The sequence below is a fragment of the Podarcis pityusensis genome (genome assembly GCF_964106645.2).
Source record: "Podarcis pityusensis genome assembly, chromosome: 1".
NCBI lineage: Eukaryota > Metazoa > Chordata > Lepidosauria > Squamata > Lacertidae > Podarcis > Podarcis pityusensis.
In genome coordinates, this window is record NC_138028.1 from 116,878,424 (window position 1) to 116,895,103 (window position 16,680).

The following is a 16,680-nucleotide window of genomic DNA, read 5'->3' on the forward strand; positions in this document are numbered from 1 at the left end:
TTAGCTAGCTGATTTCACAGCTAACATAACTGCTGAAATGTACATATATACTAAGGAAATAATTAGACCAGAGCGAATGGTAACACACACATGCACAAAGCAAGCAAAACAAAATGAACAAGACCCTTTATCTCTCACCCTCCGTGTGTGCGTATGTAGGTGTGTGTGCGTCTATAGGGGATCTTCTAGTTAAGGCTAAATCCTCCGGATTCTGGTTAGATGAGAGCAGACTTTGACCTGGTATCTATTCACTCATTTCGTCTTATTCCACTTCACCCTCTCTTTAAAGATTTAAAGTGAATTTGTTTCAGGGGCTTTGATATGGGCAAACAAGAAACTATTGACTGTCTCCAAGACTGATAATAAGAACAATGGGAAAGATTCAGCCACAGGACTTCAACACATTTCAGTTCTACTGGTCTCGCGCGCGCGCGCGCGCGCGCGCACACACACACACACACAGAGAAGTCCTTAGGACTTACAGCGACCTAATTTTGGTTGATAAAAGTGGTCCGAGTTAACACGCCTTGCAGCGAGAAAAAGGCTCGATGAACTGGTGGGCAGGGTACCAAAACAGTGATGGAGGATTGATGCAAATATAATGCCTCTCAGTTTTGAGAACTCTGTTGTTCTACATGTTACATATAAAAGGAGCTACGAAGAGGTTGCTGATTTCCTGCCCTTTGGTGTATTTCGGGGTTTCTGTCTGCAGGCACCGATCGAACAGGATTTGGTCCCGTGGAAAAGCAACAGAACTGCGCTTAGTCGTAACTAACTGAAGTCGAATTCTTATCCACTACTGATTTTTGATGGTGTTTGGCTTCTTCTGCATATATGGGCCACTTCATACACAATTCCTCTTAGGGCTCTGTGTGTGGTTTCTGGGGGCTGCGGGGGGAGGGGTCCCCACACCATTTGAAGGCCCTTATTTCCAGCAACAGACCATTTGAGGTTTCTTGCGGGAGAAGGCTCTACCTATTAATTATCTGCATGATTTAAGATTGAGAAGCCACCTCTTTGAAATTGCCAGGAGAATTCTGGTGGTTTCCTTGCACTTTGATGTGGAGATATGATTACCTGATTCAAGCCAGCGCCCGTGTGAAAGTCCTTAATAAATCCCGTTGAAGTGGATGGGATTTGATAGCATTAAGGGCAGGCAGGATCACCCAAAAGCCCAGAAATAAAATCAGACCCCCCCCCCCCAATTTTTCTCACCAACAAAGCGGTGTGTGTGTGGTTTTTCTTATTATTTTTTTTAGTGGGGAGAAAATATCGATAATAAAGCTAATGTGTAAAAAAAATATGTGTAAGCCAGTGGGACTCTCACGCGTTATTCAGAACCTGGGACAGTTTTCTGTTATTTTGCTATCGCTCCATGCAGTGTTTTCAGTTATTTGCAGGACTTCCATGCTTTGATAGTCTTAAATTGCCCGTTTTCTGCTGAATAACAGCTACAACAACAAACCTACCACAGACATTGGACAAAATCCATAGAACGCTGGCACACCTGGACCCCACTGTAATCAATGGAGTTCTGATCGCAATGTACTGCACACGCGGACCACAATGCAGCGATGAATTAAGTACTCTTGCACAGGTGCCTTATTTATAGTGCTTAAGCACTCTGATCTTCATCCTGGGATTATAGGCATTAGCAATGCATAGCCCCTTATATCTTGGGATTCTATGAACTAATGAACCCAAATAGCGGTGTGTGTGTCCCCCCTCTCGCAAGTTATATCCATCTGCAGCGATTTCAGAGTTGGCTTCTGGAGCGGCGCAGGGCTGAATCCCATCCCTGCCGTTAACTCAGACCTCGTTCCAATCCCGTCGCAGCCACTAATACCTCTCAGTCTCATCTCCTTTTTACTGTGGGGATAACACGGACCTCCTGCCTTACAGTGCTGTTGCATGTATGGCACAGACAGCATGTGGAAGCCTACTGCTCAGGGTGATTTTTATTATTCCTGTAAACACTAATTATCGCAACAGCTAAAGTCTGACCAAGATGAGGTTGAGGAACTGCACCTCTCCAAATGATGGGAAGAATACGAAGACAGTCACTGCTGCACGCACGATTTTTAAAATAATAATAATTCAGCCATAGTGTTAGTAGTAAGAACGGCAAGTTTTTTTTATAAATATAGCACAGGCACCTCTGGAAAATCCTTCAAGTTTTAGATGGTCAATTGACAAAATAATGCTACTAATCAAACTTCCGCTTTACTTCCATCCCAGACTAGAGATACGCAGGGATGTTGCACTATGACATAGCATAGTGGGGGGGGGGGTCTTGCTGAATCCAGCTAGCCCGCCATGCTTTCTTCAGAGAGCGGCCTGAGCAGCTTACATCAAGCAAGGCATGAAGAAATGGAAAGAGGCATCTCGTGCTGTTTATCTAGTAATATGGTAGACTGCTCCCTTATGACGGGGATGGGTGGGGAAGGTTTCTGCAACACCAGGCTAGGACTTTCCATTAATTTTAAACCTCCTTGCTTTGATGGGTGTCACACTGTGCTCACTGCAGCTTACTCGCAAGTGTCCATAGGACTGCAGCCTCTGGGACCCAGCGCAGAGAAAGCTGGTTGCCCCCTTAAGCCTCTCACTGAGATCAACATTCCCCCATTGCTTCGTATTGAATTTATTTACGATTAATTTTAAACTGGATTGGGACCGTGCCATATTCGGGATAGAAACATCATGTGCCTTGTAGCACAATCCTAGGCATGTCTACTCAGAAGTAAGCCCCGTTGGATTGAGTGGGGTTTACTTCCAAGTTTAGGATTGTTGCCTGGACGACCTGATCCGGCCTTCTTCTTCTTCCTGTACTTGGCAATGCAACCACTTCCAAGGGTCAAGCCTAAAACATGCTTCCTTGAAAGAAACCCGGTTGAAAACTGAAACACACACGTCTGTGGAAGCGCACTGAAAACAATAGGACTCCACTTCATGTGCACAGGGCAGGGGTTTTCCACAGAGAACCGAATAAGCCTCCCATAGCAGATAACTAAACGCTCGAATACTTTTCACTTATTTTTTCAGTAGCTACCATAAGGCTAATGCAACTCGGGGAATGCTGCAGCAAATGCGTCATGAAGCTGCGCGATAGAGCTGTACCCAAATCCTGCCCGCTGAGCGCCGAAGGAAAAACCTTCGTGCAGTCAATGCAGGCAAAAGCGAACGCTGTATCCTTGAACGCCTCGGCCTCATAGCTGTTGGACGGTTGGGCTATTCTCTCAGCAAAAGCGCGCAAGTTTGCTTGGAGTAATTTGACCTACGTTTTCTAAGTCCCGCTGCACTTCTGGGCTCCGCAGAGAGGTGGTTGTTGTCGTTTTTATTAAAAACAAACCAACCAGCCAACAACAGGAACGTAGGAAGAAACCTGACCATGGATATTACAGTGGAATCACTTTTGTTTTATTTCGATCAATTACCGATCATTCAGTATCAATGTGCCATTAAAATATCTCCCTTCTTCTTCCCCCTTTCCCACACCCCCGCAAAAAAAATCATTATAATGTCTAAATTAATTTACTTTACAAGAAATAAGTTGGAAGAAAAGTTTTGAGATTACAAGTGCACTTGCTTGATTCGAGCATTTGGGTTGGGTTTTGGCTTTTCTGTGCTTGGGGACAGGTGAGGAGAGAAAGGAAGGAAGAAAAAGACCGAGGAGGGGACGCGTACAAAATTGCTATATAGTTTTCCGTATCAAATTCCACGTGAAGGGCGAAATGGAGAAAGATGCAGCAGCAGCAGCCAGCTGGGACTCGGCTTAGGGCGCCCCGGGTGCAGTAACAAATAAAATAAAACTCTCAGCTAAGTACAGAAACATCATAAGGTAGCTTTAAAAAACAAACAGACTGACAAGGTCGGGCCCTTGTGAAAAAGGTGCCTGAGTAAGACCCGTGAAGGCCGGGAGGAGAGGCCGCTGGTGCCCTCGCGCGCCCGCTCTCCCAGGCATTGTCTTTGGCCAAGGAGAACCTTCAATTCGTCGGGCCTTCTGCTCCTTCTTCTAGAAGGTCCTTCTGGACTTCTGTCTTGGCCTCCTCTCCTTCCTTCCCCTCCTGCCTGCCGGCTGGGAACTTGTCTTTGTTGTTCTCCTTTTTCCACTTCATCCTCCTGTTCTGAAACCAGATCTTGACCTGCCTCTCCGTGAGTCCGAGGGCATGGGAGACCTCGATCCGCCTTTTCCTGGTCAGGTAGGGGTTAAAAAGGAACTCCTTCTCCAGCTCGAGAGTCTGGAAGCGGCTGTAGGTCTGTCTCCCTCTCCGCCTACCAGGAGCTGCTATTTGAGACGAAACAAAAAAGCACAGCGTTTCTTTAAAACGAAACGAAACCCCACAAATAAACTGAAAACAAGTAGAATGCCCCCCCTCCCGCGCGCGCACACGACGCGTGCTTAGAGATCTGGAGAACATCCTAAACTGGTTTGCTGGGAAATAAGTCCCACGGGGGTCTTCGTGACGCCCTAGGGAATAAATGTCATCTAACTCCGTGGGATGTACTTTCTACTGCATGACCAGAGGCTAAGGCAAGTCTATTCGATCCAGCTGTATTCCAGCGAACAAATTTAGCGCAGGCACGTTTATCCAGAAATAAATCCCACTGCACTCAGCAGGGCTTTCTCTCCAGGGAGGAGGTTGAGGAATCCCCTTTAAATCAAAGTACTCCGAGTTATCTGGTCTAGGGTTTTTTGCCTCGCTTGCGCTTAACGCGCCACAGCAGCACCTCCCTGAAAGGAAACTACTTCTAAAAACTGGTCGAATTATTTGTTTGTTTGTTTCATCCCACGATTCAAAACATTTGTGGCTTAACGGCCTCCAGTCCGTGGTGGGGTTGATTATCGGAGGGGGTGGAGGGAATCGTGGAAAGTATGCTGGAACCTGGAAGTTATACCAGACCCGCAATAATTGCATGTTAATTATAGGGGAGAGAGAGAGAGAGAGAGAGAGAGAGAGAGAGAAAGAAAGAAAGAAAGAAAGAAAGAAAGAAAGAAAGAAAGAAAGAAAGAAAGAAAGAAAGAAAGAAAGAAAAGCGGGGATCTGAATTTAGGGATAGATGCTGGGTTGTAATTTGTTTTGGAGAGGAAAGGCTTGAGACGCGCAGAGGGAAAATGGGGCTGCTGTAACAAAGGCAGGAGAGGAAAGTAAGAAAGAGAAGAAAGAGAAGAAAGAAAGGAGGCAGCGACTGGGTTGCCGCGGCGCCAAAGGCAAAGGGAAGCGGGGGTTTCGCTCGCGTCCAACCTTGTGGTCTCATCCAGGGGAACATTGGAGAAGGAGACGCGCCCTGATTTAAGTGCTCTGGGTCCTCGCCAATATTAGCACTGGACGATTTACAGTCAGGATACTGGACCAGCTCGGCCTCTTGGTGTGTCGTAAAAATCGGCTGTCTCTGTAAGTTATCGTATCCGTAAAACTTGGCAGGCTCTCCCGGACAAGGCAGGCCGGCGCAGGGGCCCTGCGGGGCCAGAGGAGGCGGCGGCGGCTGGTGGTGGTGGTGGTGGTAGGCTGAGGGGCTTCCTCCGGCTAGGTGCCCGTGGTGCCCGTGGTGCTGCTGGTGATGGTAGTATTCCGGGCCGCTGCCGCCCGAGCCAGGCCCAGGTGGGGGCTGCGGAGGGGAGAAGCCCGAGGCGGCGGCGGCTGCGGCCGCTGCAGCCGCGCTGTTCCCGTAGAGCAGGGCGGCCGCGGCCGCGGCGGGCGCAAAGTGACAGTCGTAGTAAGCGGGATTGATGGGCTGCTCGCCCCCTCCTCCTCCTGCTGCTCCTGCCGCCGCAGCTGCCGCCGCCGCCGCCGCTTTGTACTTGGAGTAGAGCGGATTGACGAAGTAGGAGCTCATCGGAGGGCGGCGGCAGGGGGGGCGGCGAGCGGAGGCGCCACCACCAGCAGCTGCAAGAGAAGGAGGAGCAGCAGCAGCAGCTGGGCCAGCCGAAGCCCACGAACCACTGCCTCGCTACTCCTTCCTTACTCCTACTTTACTCAGCCGGCCCGCCGCCGCTGCCCCTGCCACCACTGCGGACGGCAGCGCTGGTGAGGTCCGGAGCTGGGATCTAATCGCTGCCCGACTGACTGACCTGCCTCACTGCTTTTACTATTTCCTATTAGGCACACACAGGCAGCTCCGCCGCCGCCGCAGCCACACACTCACATGGGCCGGAGTTCAGGGCAAGGCAGCAGAGCCTGTTGGCTTCGGTTTACACTCACCTCCCGGAGGCAGAAAACGAGCCCCGGGAAATAAATAAATAACAGCGCAGCAGCCCCATGCAGCCATCCATGCAGCCAATGCTTGCCCCACCGGCTGTTCAGGCAAGTGGCCTCTTTTTCTTTCTTTCTTTTTCTTTCTTCCTTTCTTCCTTCCTCCTTTCCTTTCTCTCCCCACCCCCACCCGCTTCAGCCTCCACACCCGCAGCCTTATGCATATTTTCTCAAAAACTCACCAAGCAGAAAGAAAGTAGGAGAGATCAGGGTGAGATAAAGCGCAAGCACTGGGCTGTTGGATGGAGAGGCCTAGCGGAGTCCAGCTTGGGGTGGAGGGGAGGGAGAAAAGGTGATTTGGCTGGTTTGGTGACAACCCCTGCTGTAAGTTCTACTTTTATTTTTATTTTTAAACTGAGACTATTTCTAGGCCAAGCCTTGAAGCATACCCTCCAACATTTCTCCGATGAAAATAGGGACATCATTTTATTTTATTTTATTTTATTTTATTTTATTTTATTTTATTTTATTTTATTTTATTTTATTTTATTTTATTTTATTTTATTTTATTTTATTTTATTTTATTTTATTTTTACCCTGCCCATCTGACTGCTACTTTAGGAGGCTTCCAACATACATTATATAAAAGCATAATAAAACGTTGAACACTGAACAACTTCCCTATGCAGGGCTGTCTTCAGATGTCTTCCAAAAGTTCTATAGTTACCTTACTTCTCTCCTTGGCTGGGGGAGGGGTGGTGTCGCATAAGCCATCATTAGATCCTTAGAGCCCTGAGACATGAAAACATCATAAAGGAGGACACGTGTCTCTGGACGTGTACAGAGTTTTGACCCAACTTCCACACACACCAGAGCTTCCACTTCCGGCATCAAAGGGCATGGCTTTTAGGCAAGCCCTGAGCAGTGGGGCCGCTTCCTCACCCCCATAAACCCATTATCCACCGGCATTGGAGGAGTGGGTGTCATCCTGCGCTCAAATCCAATGGTATTGGTAAAGTCCAGACCCAGAAGGTCATAAACCATCAAAGGTTGGAGGGGGCAAGGGCAGGGGGAGGCCCAGGCAAAGGGGGAGATGCTGGGCAGCAAAACTAGGCGAAATCAATGGGTGTTTTGCCATTGATCTCAATGGAATGTGGATTTCCATTAGACAAGCAAGTAAATAAGTAAATATAAGTAAAATAAATGAGGCTGGGAGAAGCGAGCTCAGGCCAGCAGGCCGATTTCAAACGCGGTGCCCATTTACCCTGGAAGCACTGCGCGCCTGGCTGCAGATCCCGGAATAATTGATACTTAATGGAAGTCATGTCCATGAATATGCTTTCCATCATTTCACCCTTGGTGGACGTCATTAGCCAAGCCAAGCCGAGCGAGGGAGAGTGGCGGGTGGATGACAGTGAGTGAGTGAGCGAGTATGGGGAGCAATACCGGCGAGCTCTAGCATAGCTGGCGGGGTTGGAATCCCAAATAAAGGAATATTTTCCGAAGTGGAAGGGACGCAGAGAGGGAAGAGGCTGAGGAGGACAGCATCAGGGTCGCGCAGTAGCCTTTCCCCAACCCCCTGGACAGTACAGGCAGCTGCCCGCATTTAAGCGCCTTCCTTTCCAGAGCTGGAGGGCCGAAATTGTGGCCAAGGCTGGCTCCTCTTTTCTAGGTTTTGGGGAGCCAAACGAGAAGGGCGCATGGGACTTTCCTGTTTTACCCTGATGCTTGGGGTGGACCGAGGAGTCTGGGGAAACGGACGGGGGTGATTCAGCCTGTTAGATCCGAGGCAGGAATTCAAATACACACGACCTTTCTTTTCGGGGCAGTTTCCCTGTAGTTAGAACCAAAGCGGCTGAACAGGGGTAGCCCCGTATGGAATGCAATCGTGTGGACAGATTCCGAGATGCAGTAGCGTTTGCCCTCATTATTTGAGGAAGGGCGAAAGGGGCGGGGCGGAGGCTATTACTACTACTACTACTATTATTATTATTATTAACCACACACTTCTTTATCTCACAAAATAAATGCCATTCCGTTTTGGACTCACTGCAAAACTAAACTAAGAATAAATTATATGGGTGAAATAGTACACAGAGCCGGACAGAGAAGCGTGAGGACAGAGACGACAATCTGGTGTGAGTTCAATAAAATTATTGTGGTTACATGACATGTCTCTTTGTCGTTGTCCTTTCACGAGAAGTTGTCCTTTTCTTTTCTTTTTACAAATACTAGCATCTATTCCCCCGCCCGCCACGTTTATTCACGTAAGCCAGCCGCATAAAATGTATGCTGTGTAGTTTCCATTTTGCGTTTCCCTTTTGTAGTTTTATGTTGTGAACCGCCCTGTGATCTTCGGGTGAAAGGCGGTATACACATTTTATTAATAATAATGATTAAAATGTACCGTCTTTAACTTTAATAACAAAAGACATGGGGTGGGGAAAAGAAAATTCCACAATAATTTAGGGAATCGAACATTGGTGTGTAACTTGGGAGACGCGAGAGGAAGAAGAGCGTTTTGAGGAAGCTTCCCCATCCAGCTGTATTGAGAAAGAAGGTTGCAGTATTGCTGAATCACTGCTGTGGTGGAGCTTAGATCAACCAAACTCTGCTACTTACGCTGTGAAAATACGTTCCCGTCTATGCAATAAAACAGGCACCCTACTGATACAGATGGAATCATTTTTATCTGCAGAAATAGATCCGGGCCTTATAAGCTTTTCTCCAGCGTTGACAGTGTAGAGTTCGCTCGAGTGGAGTTACCTGGTCTCTTCAGCTGTTGCAACTATTTCAGATTCATCAGAGCGAATGTTGAAGCGCGGAATGAAAGACCAAATCCAGCGCTTTCTTAGCGTGGTCTCTTGGGATACAGGGAGGTCCAAATTCTCCAGTGAATTCATTTTCTCCTATTGACTTTCTATAGTCTAAAGAAACCCCCTTTCTGTTTATTAAGGATATCTGATAACACCCTTTTGAGATGTTTTGTTAAGATGCATAACCGTGTGCGCATCTTTTTAGATTCTGAAATCCTACCTAGGGGGTAGAAGGGATGGATGTGTGCGTGGGAGGAAATCAAATACAAGTTTAATGGCAATGCAGTGGAAAACCCTTTCGTCGCAGCTGAGTCTCTTTTAGAAAAAGAGAGGTCCCATGTACGTTTCCACGTCGAAAGAGAGGCCTCCTCATTGTTTCTCTTCTTTCCTTGTGCAGTTCTTAAACCTAATCCGAATCTATATTTCCTGGGTTTGAAAAAGGAGGGTAAGAACAGACGAGAAATATACTAGAATACCTTCCTGGATTTAGAATACTTTCTGGTGGTAGTTAGAATAACAATCAGAAAACAAGCTGCGGCCGTAAGATGTTCGATCAGCATTAATTCTTCCTTTTTTGTAAAACGTGCTTTCTATACGCATACATATTTATAATTGAAATGAGGTGTTCTCGTCGAACTTTTTGTAGAAATTCTAATCATAAAAAGAATGAATTAATTTCGCCTGTAGACACAAATAGTCCCCCGCGCGCTTTTATTTTACATGCCCATACTCTGCAGAAATTAAATTTGGTGTCACTGGCAAATTTATACGGGTGGATACTTTTTCAGGTGCTGACTGCGTACATCTCGCCACTTAATTAGTTAGATCATAGCAAAGGACGGTCATGTTCGTTTATTTTTAGCTACAAACACAAAATTCATTGATTAAAAGAAACAGCCTGTACATATTTTAAATAAACAAATAATCCTGGCCGAATACAGAAAATTATCAGAATATGGAGCAACACCGCCCTCTAGTGGTGAGATGAAATCTTGTTCGGCAACCCGGGTTGACGCCACATGTTTATGCTTTTTCTACGATGAATGTGAAAGAAAGATATTTGCAAGGAACACTTGGTTGTTGTTTCTAATAAAATATTTCTTTTTCGCTGGCTAAAGACGATTAAAGTCATGCAAAAAAAAAATTCAAAGGAGCGTGCAATTGTTACAAAGAATGAGAAATATCCTTCATATTTACAAGTGAGAAGGGGTATATGCCAAGTCCTATATCTTGAATGACGGGGAAATGTTTACAATGACTACACAATGCTGCCTTTTGTTATGAAGAGCACAGGATTTTAATCATAGGAATTTTGCTTAACCAAAGAAACGACTTCTTTATGCCTAATGAAGTCAGATTAAGTGAAAACACGAACGAGGAAGCACGTTGCTGTTCCAGTGCAATTAGCATAAAACCAAACCTCCCGTTTCTGCTTTGTCTGTTTCTGTTCTATGCTTCGATTTCAAGCTCAGAAACCTTCCTGCCTTGAACTTGCCTATGTCATTTTATTTCTCCCTTTCCCCATCGGAGAGCTGGTCAGTTTCGGCTTGCGCACTTACACTTGGAATCATAACAACATCCACGTTTCTGCTTTATTGTGACACTCAACATATCCAAAAAAGAAACGGACTCTTAAGCAAATGTTACTTGCTTATTGGAAGCGGAGGGCTAGTGGTTTGGGGATGGCAGCGTTTCCATGTTTCCAAGCAGATCCAGCTACATAGCTGGGCTGCAGTGGCATTTTGAAATAAATAAACGTGGACTTGGGTTCAAACCTCAGCAAGTTTAGATTCGGTCCCGTTCCAGCCAAGGTGGACCTTCCCCAACGTTAAAGTCTCGCCCGTTTCAAGTTCTATGTATTGCCCTAACCTTTACGGGTGTTGTTGCTCTTGCACTTTTTGCACACCAAGCTCTTCGACCTTTTTTGTTTTTTGTTTTCAAAAGGAACCCCTGACTTTCTAATATATGGCTACTTCCAGGTCCATTGGCATACCCAGCCGAATTGGTCTTAATCTCCTCACTTTTCAGACTTCAGCGGCGTCCAAACTGCTGTCTCGCCCAGCCGGGGTGACATATTGAAATTTATAGTACGGATTTTAAGACCTGGTTTTGTCTGCATCGGTGTTCTATCCTAACAAACGCAAACATCAAAATAAGATGGTCTCAAAGAGAGAAAAGCGCCATCGCATATCGTAAACTCATTAGGTCCAGACGTCTAGCCTTCTCAATGGTTTTATTACGCCTCGGTTCTTCCTGTTTTAAAAAGAATTATAGGTATAGGGTTGACAATGAATGGGGAAGCAAGGCAACACCTTTTCCTAGGCCTTAATCGCTGTGGGTCTTTCTGAGGGGAAGGGGGAAGTGATAGCATCTACAGACCCCCAGGTCTCGGTGCCTGTTTCCCTTCACCCTAAATCTTCTTTCAAATGGCTTGAGAGGCCATGTTTTCCTCGAGACGCTTAATTAAAATGGTGTCTCACATCAGAACAACGCTCCTCTCCTTCTCTAAAATATCCCAGAAGCCTGCCGCCCACCCCTCAATCGCATTGTGTGTGTGTGTGTGTGTGTGTTGGTGTATTTAAATACAATGTACATACATGATTCAGCTAAAGTTTAACACTTGGACGTTCCATTTATTTCCATCGACGAGTTATGCATGTGCTGAAATCTCTACATCAGGGTGGCTTCAAAGTCCTTATCAGAAATTCACATATGCACACACACACACACACACACACACACAACGCGCATATAGCTGGTGATATGTACCGATAACCGTATGATCGAAAAGGACGTATTCTATAAAGCAGCCCTTGACAAATACCGACAGAGCTGATCACCATATCTATCAAGTGTCTTTAAGGTTCAGGAATTTGAATGAGCGACATGGCGTCATAATTATGAACCAACTTCAGTCTTATTTGAGGACAGCGGGGTTTGCCCTATGTTGTCCCTACAGATCCCCCCCACCCCACCCCTGAAATTGCTACATGAACCTTTCGGGTTTTGGGGGGGGGGTTGGTTATGTTCCGGATTTATTTTTTTAAGAAAGGCTACGAAGCTTGCGCCACGCACCGCCACCAAGTAGATGCGTCCACCGCTCACAATTGCAACCAGGAAATATTCTCAGAAAAGAAGGTCGTAGAGGCTATGAACCCGGGGCAAACGCTCTCGACCTGTCCTAGAATGTATCTCCGCATATTTAGATCGTGGCTTAAAGACCAGCTCTTTTGCTCGGTTGCTGGCAGAGGTGGGGGGGGGGGGAGAGAGATTTGGGAGCAAGTCAGGTTCAAATAGAAAAGATATCAAGGAGGAGTGGGGAAGGGAAGGAAGCAGGGCGGGCGAGGGTCATGCAGGCCTGCTCTGTACTAGCTGTTATACAGTTGACCTGCTGAAACCCTTCCTTCATGTCCACGATTTGTATAATAATATTCAGGAGTGGAGAATGATGAACCTGTGTCGGTGGAGACCGCCTGCCTCTCTAGGAACTTAGGAAGCGTCCCTTCGCCTGCAAATGGCTTCCTGCGGGTTATATGCAAGACATCTTTATTACAGAGAGCGCAGAAAGACTGGGGTTTTCTTTTTTCCTTTTCTCTCTTTTCTTTCTTTCCCTCTCTCTCTCTCTTTGGAGGGGGCGGCGGTTTCGTTTATAGTCAGGCGCTGTCTGTTTATTTCCACTTTGCAGAGAGAAGTCAAAGGCAAACCGCGGGCGCGTTTGCACGCACATTACATCTTATTCCCCAGCACACGCAAACCCCCCTCTTCCCAGTCAATTTATTATTATTATTATTATTATTATTATTATTATTATTATTACTGTTCTTTCACCAGCTCAGCCTTTATTATAATAACCTATGACAATTACATTATTATTATTATTTAAAAAATTAAGTCCTTAGGTAGAGTTCCAGGCCTCGGGCAATGGGGACGGGTGCTCAGAACTGTTAAGCCGCGGGGCCTGTGGAAGTTAATACTGTTTCAAGTACCGCTTTTAATACAGTGCACTGGAGAAGATGAAACGGGCAGCCAGGGGGGAGATAATAAAAATATTTTATATTTAAAAAAAACAACATTTCACAGCCTTGATCTGGCAAGACTTTTGCTAAGCATAACCTGCAGAAGGAAGGCGACGCACAGGGTCTGGAGTCCTCCCTCCCCCCTTTTCCTTTTTGGAAAGTCCGAGGTAAACGCACTATTGCCATCAAGGTAATCCTCGCTGTCATTCAATATTATCGTCTTCATCGCCGCCTTTGCCTTCAGTTTGGAAAAGCGACTGTCCCCCATTCTTACAACCCCGCCACACACTCACTCTCTCTCTCTAGTCTAGGGTCACTTGGAAGTAGCATGTCAAACATTTAGTATTTAGTATTTAGATAAATCCCCCCCTAAAATAAACCCCTAACGTGCATTCACAATATCTTAAAACCAAACTGGAGGCGCGGGGAAAGAAGCAACTTTTACCAAATACATTCTCCACACCCATCCCTTTCCTTTCCAAAATACCTGACATCGACCACATTACTGCTATCTAAAGAATAAACCCACCAGGATCAATAGGAAGTTTCGAGCCAGTGGACCTGGCAACATAATAATAATATTAATAATGACAATAATTAATATCGATACTTTTGTGTGTATCTTCATAGAAAGCCCAGCACATTTCCACAAACGCACGCACGCACACCCTCAAGGCGCTAGTCCCCTTTATTCCCTTTTTCCTTGTTCATCTTTTTCATTTTCATTCTTCGGTTCTGAAACCATATTTTAACCTGTCTCTCGGTCAGGTTTAAAATCCTAGCCACTTCGTAACGGCGGTCGCGGGTGAGGTACATATTAAAGAGGAATTCCTTTTCCAGTTCCAGAGTTTGGAATTTTGTGTAAGGGCAACGCTTTTTCCTGGTGGAACGAGCGTGAATCCAGTTCGCGGCGGGGTTATCTGGAGAAGGGAGAGCAAGAAGGGGGGGAGAGAGAAGGTCAGGGTTCGGAGGGAGAAGAGGGGCAGGCATTGAAGTAGGGGAGAGGGTTGGGGAGGGGAGAAAGGTCGTTAAATTAATTTAACGGAGGATGCCTGCTCTTTTCACAATTGAGGAGGAATTATCATAAAACCTTGAATGGCCCGGTCTGTTTACTGTACAAATGATGTCTTCTTGATGGCCGTAGGTGGTTATGGGGAGCCTTTTTTATGGCTGCTTGTTGCCGCTTGCGCTCGAGTAGGCGTCTAGACGTTTTTATAGGTTAGTAAAACTATCGGTTTTGCACATTGGAGCCTTACAGGTTGGGGTAATAAATCAAAGCGGGTGCAATTTCTTTTCTTTCTCTCTCTGGCTCGGATTTTTTTAATTATTTTTTTTTAACTTACTTGGGTCAAGTTGCTGCTGAGGCTTCTCCTCCTTCAGATCGCTGCTGGGGCTAGCATTGCGGCTGCAACCAGACGCTGGCTTGGCCGGGGTGGCGGTACTGCCGTTGCTGCTGGTGGTGGTGATATTGCTGGTGGCTGCAGCTACGGCGGCCGCAACCGGGTGAGAAGAACCGTTGCTCACTGTTGCTGCCGCCGCCGCCGCCGCCTTCTCGCGGGGCTCTGCCAGGAAGGAATTGCACGTGTACTCGGGCCCATTGACCCCCGAGGGCTCCCTAGACGGCGCGCACTCAGTTCTTTTGGAAGGAGAATCGGAGCTGCAAGACGAGGAGGAAGAGGAAGAGGAGACGGTGGCAGAGGAGGAGGAAGGAGAGGGCCCCACCGGACCGGTGGCGGCGGCGGCGGCGGCGGCGGCTGCCCCGCTCTCCGGCTTGACGATCCCGTAGTGGCGCGCGCTGGAGGAGCCACCGCCGGCGCCGTTGGAGGCGATGCTGGTCGTCGCCGCTGCAGCAGCAGCAGCAGCAGCAGCCGCGGCATTAGCGGCGGAGACGTTGCTGTTGCCTCCGCCGCCGTTGCCGGGGCTGCTGGGGAAAGAGGCGAAGGGCTCAATCCAGGAGCGCACGTATCTGCCTCCGCCGCCTCCGCCGCCCTCGCCCGGTCCGCCTAAGTGCGGCTGGGGCATGTAAGGGTGGTAAATGCCGGGCATGGGCGCCGGAGGCTGAGGGTGCACGGCGGGCCACGAGGCTGGGAAGACGGCCGACTTGGGCGCGAAGCTGCAGGAGGAGAAATCCGAGCCCTCGGCCACCACACCTGAGGATGGCCTGGGGGTCGCATGGTGACCTCCCTGAAGGAACCGGGCAGCCCCTCCGACGCCGCCGACGCCTCCTCCTGCTCCTCCGACGCCGCCACCGTACACTTCCTCGCTGTCGTGGCCTATGAGGGAATCGACATAGTAGTTACTGAGGGTGCCGCCGGTCGACATTTTTTGGAGGCTCCCTCCGTAGCAGGGCATATGATGGGGGGAAGGCAAAAAAGGTTACTCTGTTAACTGTAGATGATCGCCTGGCCCGGAGAACAATCGTAGTATTTTGCAGGCGGCCAGGCTCAGCCATTGGTCCCTCCGCCCACGTGATCATATTTACCAATACTCCAAGTAAATCAATCCGCTAAACTGAAGGGGTTGCTGTGATTCAAGCGGAGGTGGTGGTGGGGAAAGAGGAGTAGAAGGAAAAAGGAAAAACCCGAGAAGGCAACAAGCTAAGACAACAACCTCCTCCCGCCTTAAAAAACAAACAGAAAAACCCTCATTCCCATCCTCTAAGGAAAACACTAGTCTCCAAAACGTGTAATTGTATACAGGCAGAGAGAGAAAATCCTTCCACTCTCTTGCCTTAGGCTTAGCAGGACTCCAAGCGGGCGTGGCGCGCTACTAGCAGAAGCAAGTTCGGGGACTATTTGTTCGCCTCCTTTGAGAGGTTCCTGCCATTCATTCCGCTGCCATCAGCCTCAAGCACGGAAGTTCTGCGAAGGCTTGGCTTGTCCTTGTCTTTGGAAGCTGCCGAGGAAAACCCCCATTGAAATCATAATAAGAGAGAGATAGAGAGAGAGAGAGAGAGATGGGGAGGGGGGTAGCCCAGCGAGATCCCCGCCTGTGAAAACAAACCCTGCCAAAAACTGAGACTGTGTAACGACTCCTCATAAAACAGGGAAATGTTACAGTAAAAAAAAAAAAAAAAAAAAGCGCAGCAATGCAGGAGAGGGCCATTTTTCCAGAGCAGCTCTTGGTGTCGTTTCCTTTAAAAGGAAAAAAAAAAAAAGGAAAAACAGCAACACAGGGGCAGAATTGAATGATTGAAAAGAGAGAGAGAGAAAGGAAGGAAAGAGCTGCCCATTGTGTTGTTTTAAAACAGGTGGAAGACCTCTCCGCAATGATTTTATGCCTTTCAATAAAAATTTTATGAGGTGCATTTGATTATAGATTAATGTGTCCCTCTAATAAAATGGACTGATGGCACACGAGGAAAAAAAAAATCTCAATCTCTCTCTCTTTCTTTCTCTCTCTCAACACCAGTCTTTACTACAGTTTTCAAACTTTGGATTCAAACGGGGGCGTTGTCATTACTTCCAAGGTACTCCAGAGTATGGGAGGCTGAAATGCACGAAATGAATAAATGAACGAGCCCCGAAACGCCGCAGCCCTTTGGACAAGATCTCGTTGTAAATCGAGTCTGCTTTGCAAACATTCTGCGAGAAAGACAAAACTCGAGGCACCAGTGGCTAGAACTTATCCCCACTCCCCACCTCAACACCTTCCATT

The 16,680-nt window shown here is 47.4% G+C and overlaps 3 protein-coding genes across 3 annotated transcripts in view; all 3 read right to left on the reverse strand.

The window, feature by feature from the left end:
* Window positions 1–16,680, reverse strand: part of HOXD3 (homeobox D3) — a 92,094-nt gene that overhangs the window by 54,279 nt on the left and 21,135 nt on the right. The window lies entirely within an intron of this gene.
* HOXD8 (homeobox D8) lies at window positions 2,110–6,132 on the reverse strand. Its single transcript, XM_081013013.1, has 2 exons — window positions 5,244–6,132; window positions 2,110–4,285 (listed from the first exon to the last, which is right to left on the reverse strand). Exons 1-2 carry the CDS (start codon window positions 5,833–5,835, stop codon window positions 3,984–3,986), a joined length of 894 nt encoding a protein of 297 aa, XP_080869139.1. The 5' UTR covers window positions 5,836–6,132; the 3' UTR covers window positions 2,110–3,983.
* Window positions 13,070–16,024, reverse strand: HOXD9 (homeobox D9). The gene is made up of 2 exons (XM_080972022.1): window positions 14,367–16,024; window positions 13,070–13,943 (listed from the first exon to the last, which is right to left on the reverse strand). Exons 1-2 carry the CDS (start codon window positions 15,373–15,375, stop codon window positions 13,702–13,704), a joined length of 1,251 nt encoding a protein of 416 aa, XP_080828148.1. The 5' UTR covers window positions 15,376–16,024; the 3' UTR covers window positions 13,070–13,701.

Bases quoted from the DNA above. Each gene is read 5' to 3' on its own strand.
- HOXD9 (XM_080972022.1), bottom strand. From the start codon at position 15,375: ATGCCCTGCTACGGAGGGAGCCTCCAAAAAATGTCGACCGGCGGCACC. The intron at 13,944-14,366 runs GTAAGTTAAAAA...TCCCTTCTCCAG, and splicing joins TCAGCAGCAACTTGACCCAA to ATAACCCCGCCGCGAACTGG.
- HOXD8 (XM_081013013.1), bottom strand. From the start codon at position 5,835: ATGAGCTCCTACTTCGTCAATCCGCTCTACTCCAAGTACAAAGCGGCG. The intron at 4,286-5,243 runs GTTGGACGCGAG...CGTCTCAAATAG, and splicing joins CCCCTGGATGAGACCACAAG to CAGCTCCTGGTAGGCGGAGA.